General features: G+C 38.0%; 1 protein-coding gene across 1 annotated transcript in view; it reads right to left on the minus strand.

Moving 5' to 3' along the window:
- PDS5B (PDS5 cohesin associated factor B) overlaps positions 1–15,443 on the minus strand; it is a 64,463-nt gene that overhangs the window by 20,820 nt on the left and 28,200 nt on the right. Inside the window, exons 8-18 of the mRNA XM_081909295.1 lie at positions 14,877–15,017; positions 12,945–13,060; positions 11,717–11,811; positions 10,795–10,940; positions 9,524–9,675; positions 8,450–8,563; positions 6,909–6,990; positions 3,234–3,282; positions 2,045–2,184; positions 1,843–1,958; positions 565–670 (exon numbers count right to left, since the gene is read on the minus strand). Coding sequence (XP_081765421.1) covers positions 565–670; positions 1,843–1,958; positions 2,045–2,184; positions 3,234–3,282; positions 6,909–6,990; positions 8,450–8,563; positions 9,524–9,675; positions 10,795–10,940; positions 11,717–11,811; positions 12,945–13,060; positions 14,877–15,017 — 1,257 coding nt within the window. The remainder of the gene's footprint in view (positions 1–564; positions 671–1,842; positions 1,959–2,044; positions 2,185–3,233; positions 3,283–6,908; positions 6,991–8,449; positions 8,564–9,523; positions 9,676–10,794; positions 10,941–11,716; positions 11,812–12,944; positions 13,061–14,876; positions 15,018–15,443) is intronic.

A 15,443-nucleotide genomic window follows, 5' to 3' on the forward strand; every position in this document is an offset into this window, starting at 1 on the left:
TATACCAGGAGAAATCAATGGCAAAAAATACATCCACTAAATGCCAAGTTGTAGCCAGTGGCAACGCTCCAAATAATATAACAGCAGCTCTCAACTATAAAATTAAAATGCACAGGGAACATATGGCAAGACAGACTAACACAACACTCATTCTCTCCATTTATCATCAATAATATGATCTGGCTATGCAACAGCTGCACCCTAAATACGACACACACCCCAGCCTACATAATACTCACATGTTTGTCTCATGCTTTAGACCAGACATGTCCAACAGGTAATCGTGATCTACCGGTAGATCACTGGACGTCTGCGGTAGATAACTAACAGATCATTGGCTCCCCCCAAAGAAGCTGAACAACTGTGGCTCCCCTAAAAAAAGCTCAACATTTCACCTCCTCCCTGAAAAAACCTCAACAGCTTTGACCCGAACCCCCCCAAAAAGGGGTAGATCACTGCCAGTTTTTAACTCTGTGAGTAGATCACAGTCTCTTTAGACCATCCCAACCACAGCTTCCATTTTTCCAATAAAGTTTCTCACTAATTACAAGAGGAGCTCTTTACCTTAAGCAATTCAAGACCTGCCCTGATTGCCTGATCAGTCGGTACACCTTCATCCTCGTCATCTGCTGTTCCATCTATAGATTTGTTCACTTGTTTAATTAGGGCACTAACAAAGGACAAGATCAAAGTTAATCACCAGCAGATAATTTTATACTTGTTCAGCTTTAGCTAGTGCTGTTTACATTACTAGTACCAAAACATCCTTTTTGGTTCCTTGCTAAAGTTGCATGGCATATTAAGATAGACGTTTTCCTTCCTTAGCAAGTAAATAACTATACATTCTTAAAAAGCTTTGATTAAATCTCAACTGACAGTACTGATTGTGATGTACTACTATGAATAACCCATAGTCGCCTTTGTAAAAGTAAAGGACCATCCTTTACCTTACCATGAATAATACTTTCTATTACCTTTATTTTTTTATAGCTAAGCAAACATCCTAAATGGAAAGCCAGAACACTGAATTAATGGTAATTTAAAGTGATTTAAAAAAAATTATTATTAAAATTATTTAGGTGATGTCCATTATGTTGATCATAAACATTGTTATAAATGCACAGTTCTGTTATTCAGCTATTGCTGTTTTTACCGGTTACAACTAGTGATGAACCCAACACCTTACCCCTTTTGGAAGCGACAAATTTGGGAGAAACATTTTGTTGATTTCATGGGTGGAGCAGCTGTACCTATTCATTGTTTTTTGTAAGGGAACATGCTTACTTTAAGAAAAAATCTTACCTGTAATGTTGTGAGAATTCACTGACACCAAAAGAGGACTTTTCTGGGTAGCTGTGATTCCCCACCTGCCCCATATACCTCTCGAATAATGCTACACCCAAAGTACGTAGCATAATTTCAGCAGCCTTTGGGGTGGGAAAACTATGGCTGCCCAGAAGAGCTCCTCTCTTGCTGCTCCTGCTAACAGCAATGACTGCAAAAGCCTTTCTTATCTAGTGCAAAAAATTAAATTAAATTCTAAAACAATGAATCTATTGCCACCATAAGCAACTCCCTGCCCCAACACATTGCTAATATGTTTGGCCTCCACCCCTGAAATTTCTCCCTATTCAGAGGACTTACTTCATTTTTCCTTATGAAAAGTGGTAAAAATTTAATTTCTGTAATTTTCTTTGTCTCAGCTTTATAGTTATTACTATTTATAATATAATCATCAAGAGAGGAATAAAGTAAATTTTCTCATCAATAATAAACCTGTCTGTGCAATACCTCCTGCCAGTTTTATTGAATTTTACCACTAAATTAAGTGAAAAGAGGTACCTGATAGATTCTGTATCAATGTGCACGGGGGCTATCCTCTCCAGCAAGAACTTTATCATTTCCAGAAATGGGTTTGTAGGTTGCTTGGGATTTCCTAGCTTCTTTGTAATTTCTCGCTGCAATATTCAATGTTAGCCAACAGTTAATTGACAGACAAGACAATTCAATAACCAAAAAGTTATGCTTTAATACCTATTCTTACCACGCATCCTTCAGCTTGTTTGCATGAACACGTTGGGCTAACAAGTGTTTCCAACTGGTGCTTAATTTTGTCGTCATCTTCAAGAACTTGCGTGAATTTCTTCATGAAATCTTGCGCTTTGCCAGGATCTGGCAAGTTTCCTTTAAGGGAGTGAAATACATTTAGGTTCAATGGGACTTTTATATCACTTAATAGAGAAAAAATTAAGAAGACTAATACTTACAAATAAACAAAAACCCCACCCCAAAACCAGTTGTAGTTAGCTTCTACTGTGGCTGGCAAGCTTCAGTGATGGGCCACTTTGAAGCATCTTAAGTCTGTGGCAAACATAGTAAAGGTAAAGGGACCCCTGATCATTAGGTCCAGTCATGGCCGACTCTGGGGTTGCGGCGCTCATCTCGCTTTACTGGCCGAGGGAGCCGGCATACAGCTTCCGGGTCATGTGGCCAGCATGACTAAGCTGCTTCTGGTGAATCAGAGCAGCACATGGAAACAGCGTTTACCTTCCCGCCGGAGCGGTTACCTATTTATCTACTTGCACTTTGACATGCTTTCGAACTGCTAGGTTGGCAGGAGCAGGGACTGAGCAACGGGAGCTCACCCCGTTGCGGGGATTCGAACCGCCGACCTTCTAATCAGCAAGTCCTAGGCTCAGTGGTTTAACCCACAGCACCACCTGCGTCTGACAGAACATATTACAGTGGTACCTCTGGTTACAATCCGTTCCGGAGGTCCGTTCATAACCGGAAACCGTTCTTAAACTGAGGTGCGCTTTCGCTAATGGGGCCTCCCGCTGTGCACATGCCTCTGGCGCATGATTTTCACTCACATCCCAGGGCAAAGTTCGATACCAGGAGCAGCTACTTCCAGGTAAGCTGAGCTTGTAACCCACAGTGTTCACAAGGAGGACAGTTCACAACCAGAGGTATTACTGTAGTTAGATACCGCTCAGTGAAAAAATATTCCCCCACTACTTCTCAGTTCTAAATTTCAAACCACTAACTGTACTGATTATGTATGTGCTTATGCTAACAATATTCTTCACACAACTTGTTCTGGGGCATTTCAGACCTCACTGTCTTAACACTCCCTCCAAATTAGAAAGTACCTGAATCAACAGTTGAACAAAACAATTAGCAAGGAAACAGTGTTAAAGTATTAAAGCTTTAAAACATTTTAAAAAACTTACTTGTTATTACCATCACTTTTGAAAATATAGCTTTACTACTGGCATCTGTCTGGAAATTAAATGAGAAAGCACTTTTGAATGTCAAGACTTTACATTGTGAACTCACACAGCATCAGGTATAATGCTGCACCATCATTTCAGAAACAGATAACATCATTTCTATACATCATACTTATATAGAAGTTGAATAGAGTATAAAGCTGGATTTTAACACAGAGCATAAGGTCAGAGTCCACCGCTGCTCTTAAAACCATGATAGGTGTGTGTGTGTGTGTGTATATATATATATATATATATATATATATATATGCTACATTCCTAAGCATATTTACTCACAATTGGTTTACATTTTGACAAGCAGGTTTGTGCTGTTGGAAATCATCAGGAAAAAAATTAAAGACCAAGGAAAAGGCCAAGCAAGCCTAATAATAACCTCAAAATGTGGGTTTCTGCAGTAGCCACCTAACAAAGACCATAATCTACTCTATTTTTACCAGTGTATTTCTTTTTATAACAGCAGGCAAAACCATCTGTAGTGTTTCTTTAAACCATATTCAGGTTGCTGCCTTTAAAAGTATATTTATCACCTTACCATAATATAAATAGTAGCAACAGTTACAGTGTTGCCAATTTGAAAAATTACACGAAAAAGTTAATGCAAAGAAAAATACTAAGAACCAGCCCTCTTTGAATTTAGCATTCTCCAACCTGGTACTCTGTGGACTACAGTTCCCATCATCTGACCATTGGCCATGCTGGCTTGGGCTGGTGAGAATTATAGTTCAAAATATAGAGGGCACCAGGTTGGAGTAGGCAGCAATATGAACGTTCCATTTTATTTTATATTAAAAGGATGTTTTACATCGTCAATGATACTCGTGACTGTGTTATTTCATTTCATTAATTCAGTGTGCAATAAAATGTTGCTGTTTTTTCTAATAAAATACCATCATAATCCAAGAATGTTCTCATTTTTACATTGTCAACACATGAACTCCCTACTAATTTTATAAACAACTGCCTATAAACAGGGAACTATGAGCACCTGTCAGAGGGAGACAATCTAGTTATAATGGGAAAAGGAGGACTCCTTTATTTAAAAAAAATTACTGAAAAATACTTATTTTTAAAAAGGAATAAAATGGTAGCATGTAGCAATAAATATAATTTTAGCTTATATTAAACCAGATAGCTGTCAGAAATGATTTCATTCGCCATATTCCTATCTCACCTCATGCTAAATTTCTCAAAATGTTTATTTTTTTTAAGCCATCAAGAAATTCTACAACTCAGTTTTGACTTTTGAGTCAACTGGAAAAGAATAGAGAGGCAATGTTTTTAATGGCAACCGCTAGAAGTTCTGAAGTACAGTCTAGTCTACAGAACAACTCAAACAATTTAGACCCATCATTAAGTGGGAATGAAATCCAATACTGGCGCTAAAGTCTGTCAGGTTCCTGCTGCAAAGTTTTCCAGAGGATTAAGCACAAACGAAGCAATTTATTTGAATCAAGCTTTTCTACTCCTTATCAGAAAAGCCAGGCAGCATAAATCACTGATTACCTGTCAGAATTCTGCGTAATCTGCTTTAAAGACCCTTTCACAGATCACAGATTTAGATATACAATCCCATGGAAAACATGCTGCTTCCGAGTTGCCATTACTACCACAATTTTGCTGCTTAATAGACTGAAGAACACCATTTCTTTAAAAAAGCTTTGATAGTTACTCTAGTATGGGGAGCTATAGAGGGACAACAGAAATTTGAAATTATTCCACATATTACTTTCTTAATCTTAAGGAAGAATGTTTCAGGATGAGGGGGAAAACAATAATGGCTCCATAGCAACGCATACAATTCTGAGGCAAGGGATGCATTCCAACACGTCCCTCAAATTTTAACATGCAAATGTCTTGTCCATATCCATGCATCACTCCATGCCCTAAATAGAAGAGCTACATTTTGCTATCACTTTTGCTATTTTGAACACAACAGCTCCACTTGGGAAGAAGAACAGCTGGCAGCAAGTCTGGGGCCAATGGTTCTTCTTCAATTCAGGCTACCACCTCACACAAGGATGAACTATACTAACCAATGGTTATGTTCATCCTAGCCTAAGAGCAGTTTAATTTCCAACTGAGCCTTGAAGGAAAGCAAAGACCTAACTGCCAAAACAGTTCTCTTTTTAATTCACTACAAGCTCTCTAAGAGCAATTTAAATGTCTTTTCAAGCAAGCAAAAATTCTCACGAAGAGCCATACTGAACCAGACAAGAGGTCCACCAGCAGGCTGTTTCACAAAGGAACAAGCCCAACACTTCTGGTTGTCAACCATCTAAGACAAAGTCATCACCAAAATCTTGCAGCAGCAGCAAACCCCATTTATTATACGCTGTGTAAAATACAACCCCTCGTTTTAATGTTGAGAGGGGTGAAGAAATCTCTCTATTTTTTATAAGCTTCTATCACGTCCTCCTTACTTGTCTTTCATATAAAAAGCCCTAAGAAGCCATTTTTAAAAAATCTTTTTCCTAACAACCACACCTCCTCCTCCCATTATTCCCTAAGCCTCTTTGGACGTCTTGGGCTGTTAAGCCTCATCTCGAGGACTGTAAACTCTCGTTTGCCAAAGTAAGCATGCTTCAACCTTAGAGGTACAGAAACATTCTTTCCAAAGCTTCCAGATTAATATACAGACAAGTAAATCCAGATGTACACTGAAAGCTTGTTAAGAAAAGGAAATCAGGAGTTTAAGGACCAGCTCTGATCTTAAAGGTGGAGGGAGATTCAAAAGATCTTCTGCAAACCTCGCCTCCTCCCACTTAAGATCAGAATGAAAGGGAATTGTTACAGGTGGGTAGACCCACTCATTTGCGAAATCTGGCCCACTAGGCAGATCCTGATCATAATCTGTCCTGTAGAGAAAAATCATTACCTTCCCCTGAAATAAGTCATACTGAAAGTAGAATTAGTGAAATCCATGGACTGAAGGTCTACTCCAAGTATGATTTAGTTTGACACCTTATGGCTGTCCTGGATTGTAAGAAATATGTCTTTACCAGAGAGTCAATATTAATAGGGATATTTACTGCACATTCATTCACTCACTTCATTGTTATCCTGCCCTTCCTGCAAGGAACACATACATCGTTCTTATCCACTCAGCCCCTTTTATCTTCACAACAACTTTGTGAGGTAGGGTAGACTGAGAAGCAATGAGTTGGCCCAAGGTCATCCAGGGAACTTCATTGCTGAGCAGTGATCTAAGCATGGATTTCCCTGGTCCTAGTTCAATAGTCAGCTGACAGTCCTTTTATTTTCATTATTGTTATGAAATAATAAAATTTAGTAAACACAATTAAATAAATGTTCTTAATGCTTTTATTTTCTAAAACACCCTAATCTCTCACATATTTATGAACATGTTAAAAGGACGATATACGATATCTTTATTGTCACTGCCCCATACAGAATAATGAAATAGACAATAGCTAAATGGGATAATTGCTGCCTTAAGAGTCTTCATAATTTCTACTTTCCTTTTGCTTATTTGATGCTTCTTAAAAGGGATAGCAGTTTCACAACCGCGGGTGAATATTGAGTTTTCTACAAGAATTAGCATGAACTAAGTATTTTGTAGTATGCACAAAAGTTTAAAAAAGGAAATAAACTTACTTTGGGTTGCTTGATTAAGTCAACCATATCCTTTACTTGGTGCCGCAGGAGATTTTGGCATTTCCACATTTCATTCAGTGCCCTGATAGTTAAAATATAAAGAAACAAATAACTGATATAGTACTCATCACTGTAACTTTCTAAACTGTTAGCACTATGAATAGGGAGAAACTTCCAGTTAACAATTCACCTGGCTATGAGCCTTTTAAGGCCTACTCTTCTGCTGAAGAACTAACAATATTTTGTTCTTGCCTTTAATGCCTTTAGCAAAATTTATATTATTCAGATTCATTTATTTGGGGCTTTTTTGCATCCCTTATTGTCTGCATGCATTTCCTTTGGCAATGTTTGTGTTCCCTTTTTCCCTCTCATTTGGATGACACTTCCATTTTTTTATCTGTAATAACTTCCTTAACTCTGTTCATTACCCATGATTGTATCCTCTCATAGCTTTCCTTATACATTCTTGTTGATCTTCTATTACTGCAGTTTTGAATACCATCCAAGCATTCTGGAAAGATTGGTCCCTATTGACTTCCTCTTTCAACTTCCTTTTTATCAATCCATTCCCTTCAATTATTTAAATACTTTGGGTGATATTCAGCGAAGCTGTACTCTGAGCAGACCATTACGATTTAGTCATATTCATTCATCTACATGAGCCTACTTTGGGGGAATGTTAGTTGACTACCACCCACTAAAAGCAAGATACCAGCTAGGGAGGCAGTTTGAAGTTTGGACATGTGATTCTCTTCCTTCCTATTTTACCCTAACAACAACCCTGTGAGGTAGGTTAGGCTGTGAGAGACTGGGATAAGCCGAGTGAGTTTCTTGCTAAGAAGGGATTTGAAACCTGGTCTCCCAGGTCCTAATCCAACACTTTAACCACTATACCACACTAGGTCTCATGTTAGAGATCATTGGAAAGGGACTAAAAATAAAACTGTCAATATCAGAATGCCATTATACAAATGTTTCTTAATTTATGCAGTGTTTATACACAAATTCTGATACAGAGAAGCAGCTAAAACTTTGCACATAGTGCTAGTTCGGATTATCCTATAATTTCTATCAGTATTGTTTTCTAAGCGAATTGTACCCAAAGATGCTAATACCTATCAGACAATAATTAATGACACCCATCATGAAATAGTGGGTATGTGGGGCAGACTAGAACCAAATTCATTTTAGCCTTGCCAATTTGTTTCCAATTATAGAGCGAAATAAACCAGTTTCAACTTTGTTCCACCCATAATATATTTGCAATATAGTTTGAGGAAGAACTAAACAGCCTGAGAAAACTGTAATTCACAATCAAAGTAAACGGTCAAAAAATATGAAAGACGTAGCAAGGTCTCTTTCCCATTTTCTCTTCTTTCATGTTCAAGGATGGATTTTGATAGAAATCTTAACCTACTAAATACCGAGCACAGTCTGTATCCAGATATTATCCAAGCAAAAATTCTGTCGCACTAAGATTATTAGCTCTATTAGAATTGCAAACATCATTATTAGTTCCAAATTTGTCATGTAAAACGTACTTAACAGCATTTGAATCCAGGGTGGCGTAAAGGTAGTATAAACATTTCATTCTTTCATTTGTTTCCAAATTGTGAGGGACCATATACTGAGCAAAGATGCGTTCCACCAGCAGTCTAAAGAGAGATAGTCAATAATAAGCCTCTGTTATATGAAACAAGATTGAAGTTACTAAAGCAAATTTCTCAATATCCACTATGATTAAGTGCATATAAAAACTAAATCAATACCAAACTGATCAAAGTAAGTCAAATTTAACAAGTAATGAAATGTTACAAACAGAATGCTACTTATTTAAAATATTTATAAGATCTATAGAAATACACAATTGTTTGATTCAGATGTAAATAGAAACTATTGTTTTTGCAAGGTGAACAAGCTTCTAGAAAATTTGAGGCTTACTCCCAGATAATTGTTTATAAGATTGCAGTCCTAGTCTGTCATGCTCTGCTCTCCCTTCTCCTTTTTGAAGTACCATATGCGTTTATCAAAAGCTATATTTTTTAAACCAATCACAGTTCCCAATAATGCCTGAACTGGAAAAACTGTGCCTTACTTAAACTGTGTTGAGAACAAACCAGGTTAATACCATGAGTTCAGATCCTATGTTGCTCTCACTAACCACATTATGAAACATAAGACCTCAACTCCAGAAAAAAAGGGCAGACCAAGATTTGTTTAAAAGTCTTTCAATATCCTCCTCAGAGGAGCCTGCAAGAAGTCTCTAGGCTGAAGCAAGTTGAATTAACATAGCTGGAAATCATGGTTTTCCATATAAGAACCCTATGGCTTAGTTTAGATATCAGCTTCATTTGATCAAACAAACTGTGTAGGCCGAGTATGAATATCACACCTATTTCTATGAATGCAAAAGAGTTATGGCCAGAGAATTCAGTACACTTAGCACTCCAAGTTCCAAAAGCAGTACAGACTTTGGAATTGCTGTTTGAATGCCCTCCTAGACTCAATGAGCTGTTTGTGTTCTTTCCCGACTTTATTGCTATTGGTCAGGAGGCATGCTCACACAAGGCAAAAGGATGAATACTTCCTAATCGTATATATTCAGGTTAACCTACCGATCATCAATACTGTTTTGATAATATATATGCAGCAGCTTGTCCTTTATCCAGGCAATTTGTTTTGAAGCTTCTTTTCCAGCTTCTGACTGCAAGGAGTACTTCTTGTATATCTGTGCAAGTCCCATCATTGCTTCTTTTCTCACTCTCCACTAAAACAACAACATGTCTCAAACATCAAAATATACCTTTGTTTCTAAATATATTTTCATACACATTTCAAAATTTTGGATTGTTGCAATGTGCTTTATGTGTTGCTGCCCTTGAAAACAATCTGGAAACTATAATTGCTAGGTCCTTCTCCGTGGTGGCACCCTGACTTTGGAATGTCTTCCTCCAAAAAGTGCATCTGATGCCAACTCTATTGTCATTCTGGTGCCAGCTACGACCCATGTGTTTGCCTCCAGGCCTTTATGAGTGGTTAGGTGCTGCTTCAATGACTTTGTAATGATTATGCTGATTTATTCATTCTTGCTGTTAACTGTTTTATTGGCTTTATTGGATATTCACTTCTACTATTGAGTGTTTTAATATTGTTGCTACCTGCCCTGGGTTTGAAATGAAGGGTGCTATGCATCTTTACACAACGCGGGCAGTATACTTCTCAAAAGAGGGGAGTTTGCTACAATAAGGCAACAAATTAACACAAGGAAAGAAACAGTAATCAAATCAACCAGATTTTTCCCCAGCTGTGTGTGTGTGTGTATTAAAACCAACAGCCAAAAATAATAATACACAGTTCAACAAAGGTTGTTCCCTATACTTTTGCTCTTCATGCACTAAGATTAAGTAAGTAGCTACATTGCTTTTTCGTAAGATGTGCTACAGACCTAATCTGACATTTGAACAAATTATAAATTCAACTAATCCAATAAACCTAATAATCATAATAATAATCATCATACATTGGGTTGTTTTAAAGTACTATGGCTAAGACAGAACAAACTAATTACAAAGACTTCTTTACACATTACAAAATCCTGAAGGCACTTCTGTGTGGGTCATATAATGGAATCAGTTGCACACAAAACTTCCACAGTATTCACAACAAGTTCAGTGTTTATTTTACTCTCATGTTTATACAATCTCATAATTTAGGAAATGCAAGAATATGTGCGGGTAAAGTAGATAATCACAGTATGCAAATATGCAATTAGTCAATTCTTGCGAGAAGTCTTAACGGAAAGGAATTTTTAACATGCTTGAATTAGTTGCCTACTCTTGGACTAACAATGACTCGAAGTAATTGACCTACATATACAATGACTTACCCGTTTGTCAAGCGTCCGCTCTCTCACAAAGTTAAGAAGATGATCATTGACTAGCAAAAGATCTTTCTTAGCAGCAGTAACTATTGATACAATAACATCATGCCTGATAGCTTCTTCAGGGTCATGAGACCTCACTTTAAGGTATTCTGCACAAAAAAAGACGCCCTAATTAAAACTTTATATTATTATATTGAGTATCCTAAACTGACGTATACTGATGCTGACACACTAGTCCCAGAGAATGAAGGGCAAAAGCTTGTATAATGGGAGACACGACAACTACAATTTAATATTCTCCTCTTAATAAACTCGCTGTCTGTTATTATCTGATAAGTTGTGAACAAAAGACTTTAATTGATGAAAATAGCTAATTTAATCACTACGGTGTTATATTTGCTTGTCCTCTAACAGTTGAAGAATACGATGCTGGCTACAGGAGCATTTAATTGTTTTTAAAGGCTTTTATTTTTAATGGTATTATTTTATCAGAGCTGTGCTTGCTGCCCTGGGCTCATTTGGAAGGGTGGGATGTTAATTTAATAAATAAGTTCTTCATGGGAAGGCTGCTTTAGACTAGGTATCTTCAACTTTTTCAAACCCAGAACATACTTTTGACCCAAATATAAATTTGGGGATCCATTTCTTAATCTTTTACTATATATCTGTATAGTGGTAGTTTCCCTGCTGGGACCAACTAGTGCCTGACCAACTAGTGCCTGACTGTATTAGTCAGGTTAGGCCACAGGTGAGTGTGAAGGCTTGCTTCCCTACCACATGCAGAAAAAAAAAAGATCAGGAGTAAATATCAAAAACCAGGCCCTTTGTAAATGCACTATAAAAACAGTGCTGTTATTTTGCTACTACTAAAAACAGAATAAATGCTAAGAGTTCCTCTTCTTTTGCAGACTCAGTTTACTGATACCTGTTAAATCTTTTGCTAGATCTGGATGGTTCATAAGGCAGTGACTAGCAAATTTCACACATTCAAGACGGATAGGTACATGGATATCATTAAACCTGTTCAAAAAACAAAAAAACCACAATATGTTATCCCTCATTTCAATTTTCATCAAAATGCCATACCTATTGCTTCAAAGAATCAAAAGATAAACAGTCTGGTAAACATGACGGATTAGATCCAGATATTTGCAAGCAGAAGGAATTCTACAGGTATTATGTAAACTGTTATAACAAAGACTTAGAAGAATACTCTAAAAAGATATCTCAAGGTGCTGTGCAAGAGCCTGGAAACACAGCAGCTGATTCCAGCTTTGGCAAGTCTGGATCCAACCCAATATTAATAAAGTTATAATGGCAATGAAGCTCCTCTGTTCAACTTTCTAATGTCATACAATCTGACATCCAAAGCTTCACTTGCTTATGACATTACTAAGGTATTCACTGTTCAAGAGAATGCACTATGTTCCATCTAGCTTAGTACTGTCTACACTAACTGGCAGCAGCTTGCCAGGGTTTTAAGCAACAGTCTTTTCCAGCCCTACCTAGAGATGCCAAGATTGAACTTGCAACCTTCTGCCTGCAATGCGAGTGGCTCTGCTACTGGGCTACAATCCTCCCTCCTTAACCTGCTACCCAACTTGTGTCTGATAAATCAGGCTTGGCCATTTACATCCAAAGAGATACTTAAAAAATGTAATACTTCAGCCTATTTCTCATTTTAACCAAAGGACAAATCAGTTGGAAGATATACTCTTTAAGCATGCATCTCTTTCATGCAAATGTTTATTAATATATGCATTTGTCACCTAATTAAAAGTCTAAAGCCTTGTTTTTGTTACTGTTCCTTGGAAAGCTCCACAACTGTTGAATATTAATCAAATCCAATATAAACACAGAATTTATTATTACAGTGTTGTGGTGTTGACAAGAGTCAAATTAATCTACGTTAGCAGAAAGAAGTGAATGGCAGTAAACTAAGTAAGATGGTTCATAATTGTAAGGTTTGTGGAACCACAAATGAAGATCTAGCTTTATTTATGTCAATTTCAGAGGAAACAGAACAAATAGTTCATATGTATTTATAGCTCATATTAGACATAAAAGAATTTCTAAAATGCTGCAAAATAACAAAATGTTACATTAAATTTCAGTATTTAATTCCCAAGGTAAAGGAACTAAACAATTTATACCTCCCCAGATAGCACTGCCAAAGTGGTTTGTTTTGAGATGCCAACTCTGAATCCTTTGCCCCAAACATTTTTGCTAGTAATTTTACAACCTGCAGGCGTTCTTCATTGTCATTGCTCTGGAAAATAAAATAAGTTTCAATATAAATATATAATGCATACACAGAGAAAGAGACAGACAAGACAGACTCTGTAAAAACAGGTCCTATTTCTTTAAAAAAAGCATACACATATATCATTTAAAAAAAATTTAAAGGTAGCAAATAATAGCTGTGGAAATGAACCAACAAGCAACAAAGTCAGTTTATAAAGGAAGTGATTAAACCTGTCCAGCCATATGACTCTGATAAACAATTTACGAATACCATTTGAGGACCAAGGTATCACTCACTTATTATACTTCTCATATGTGCTTAACTTAAACCCAGTCCTATTCAAGTTTACTCAGAAGCAGGTCCATTATGTTCAGTGGAGCTTGCTCCTTGTTAAGTACACCTAGCATGCATTAGAAGGCTACAGTTCTAAGTCCTACTTTTGCTTAGGTATAGTTAATAACATTAGTTGTGCATACACTGCCTGCTAGTGCATCTGCTTCACTCCTCCCTACCTCCAGCAAAGAAACAGTCCACAGGGTGGTTGGTTTAGCCTTATGTCCAAATATGTGCCCCTGGTTTATTTCTCCCAAGCAAACTACAACTGGGAAGTTTAGAATATGGTCTGGAGAAAAACAAATCCTGAGAACTGGCTCAGATATATTATAAGAAAATTGCATTGTGGTTTGTCTCCCTGCTGGAGGCAGGGAGTGTCAAAGTGGAAGAGCTCCAAGTTACATGGCACAGTCTGCGCTACTTTCCCATAGTTTATGTCTCAGCATTGCGTCCAAACGCTGCCATGGACACTAACATAGAGATGGATGCTATTGCATGCTCTTTCCCCGCTCCTTTTCAGCCTACTGGGCCAATGTTAAGAGGTATGGCAAATGTAGCACAAAGTGGCATTAGCTGAAGTTAAGACTACACATACACCAGAATTCTGTTTCATTTCCTTTCCCCCCTCTTCATTCCAGCTGCTTATATATACTCCAATGCTGCTCCTCTGCTTTCATCCCACAGATGCAGAGGGCAACAAAGAAATTATTTGCGACCATGTGCTCCTGTGTTCTTTGCAAGCAGATATATGGAGCGTTGAGGGGAATATTAATTCACCAGCTTGCCAACTGAAACAGCATCTGGACACAGTTACTGCATGTAAAGCGAGCCAGTGTGGTGTAGTGGTTAAGAGCGATAGACTCGTAATCTAGTGAACCAGTAATCTGGTGAACCGGGTTCACGTCTCCGCTCCTCCACATGCAGCTGCTGGGTGACCTTGGGCTAGTCACACTTCTTTGCAGTCTCTCAGCCCCACTCACCTCACAGAGTGTTTGTAGTGAGGGAGGAAGGGAAAGGAGAATGTTAGCCGCTTTGAGACTCCTTCGGGTAGTGATAAAGCGGGATATCAAATCCAAACTCCTCCTCCTCCACTCCTCCATTGCGTATAGGTAGTGGACCCGGAATGCTGCAGGGCAGAGGTGGGGAGCCTTTTCCAGCCTGGCCCCCTTCAAGTCATGTGGTGCAATGGGTCAGTGCAACTGGCTGTTAACCAGAAGGTTGGTGGTTCTAGCCCACTCAGGGACAGCTGTGGGCAGGATTATTTCACTGCAGTGGACTAGATGATCCTTGTGGGTTCCTTCCAACTCTATAATTCTGTTTTCAGGGGCCACAGACCAGTGAAGAACAGTACTTGGAAGGGGGTGTGGCCTGAGGAGAACCCCAAGGGCTAGATAAAGAGAATTGCTACAGGGAAACTAAAAGGCACTCATAAGGAAAAGGTGTTGATGCACCAATGTTCACTGAGGTGCAAAGGATCCAGATTTGATACAACTGATAGAACACTTACCTTTAGTTTAAATTCAAGCTGTGGCAAAACTGATAGTAAAAGATGACTATCAATATTGTATAGCTCCAGAATTAAGTCAAAAACATGCTCCGAGAGATCGCTGATAGACGTTTTTCCTAACATAAGCACTTGATTAAAGAACTGTAAGACAAAGCAAGATGTATCAAACAGCAGAAGAAGGTTCTCAGCCTCTCTTAACAATCTATCCCAAGCTGTTCTGGGAAAACACTACAAAGGGCTATCGAAATGCCCAGAGGACGAACATGTGGCCCCCAAACCCCCGAGTAACTACCTTCTCACAGTTGACGCATTTGGGAAGCCCATCTTTAGAACAAACTGCTATTTTTAACTTCGGCTTAGCTCTTCATATTTCTAAAAGTACATCATTTGAAAGCTAACAAGTACTTTAAGAAGGCCCACTAACCTAGCATTCTACCCAAATGCCTGCTATCTTAGATTTCTGGTAACTCAGCTAGTTAACTGCAGGAAACAATAACATACTAACCCTACGTAGAAGACTTACTCTAGTTTCAACTTAAGCTCATAGTCTAAATTTCCGACTGCCCT

The sequence above is a fragment of the Podarcis melisellensis genome, assembly GCF_964234715.1.
Source record: "Podarcis melisellensis genome assembly, chromosome: 4".
Classification (NCBI taxonomy): domain Eukaryota; kingdom Metazoa; phylum Chordata; class Lepidosauria; order Squamata; family Lacertidae; genus Podarcis; species Podarcis melisellensis.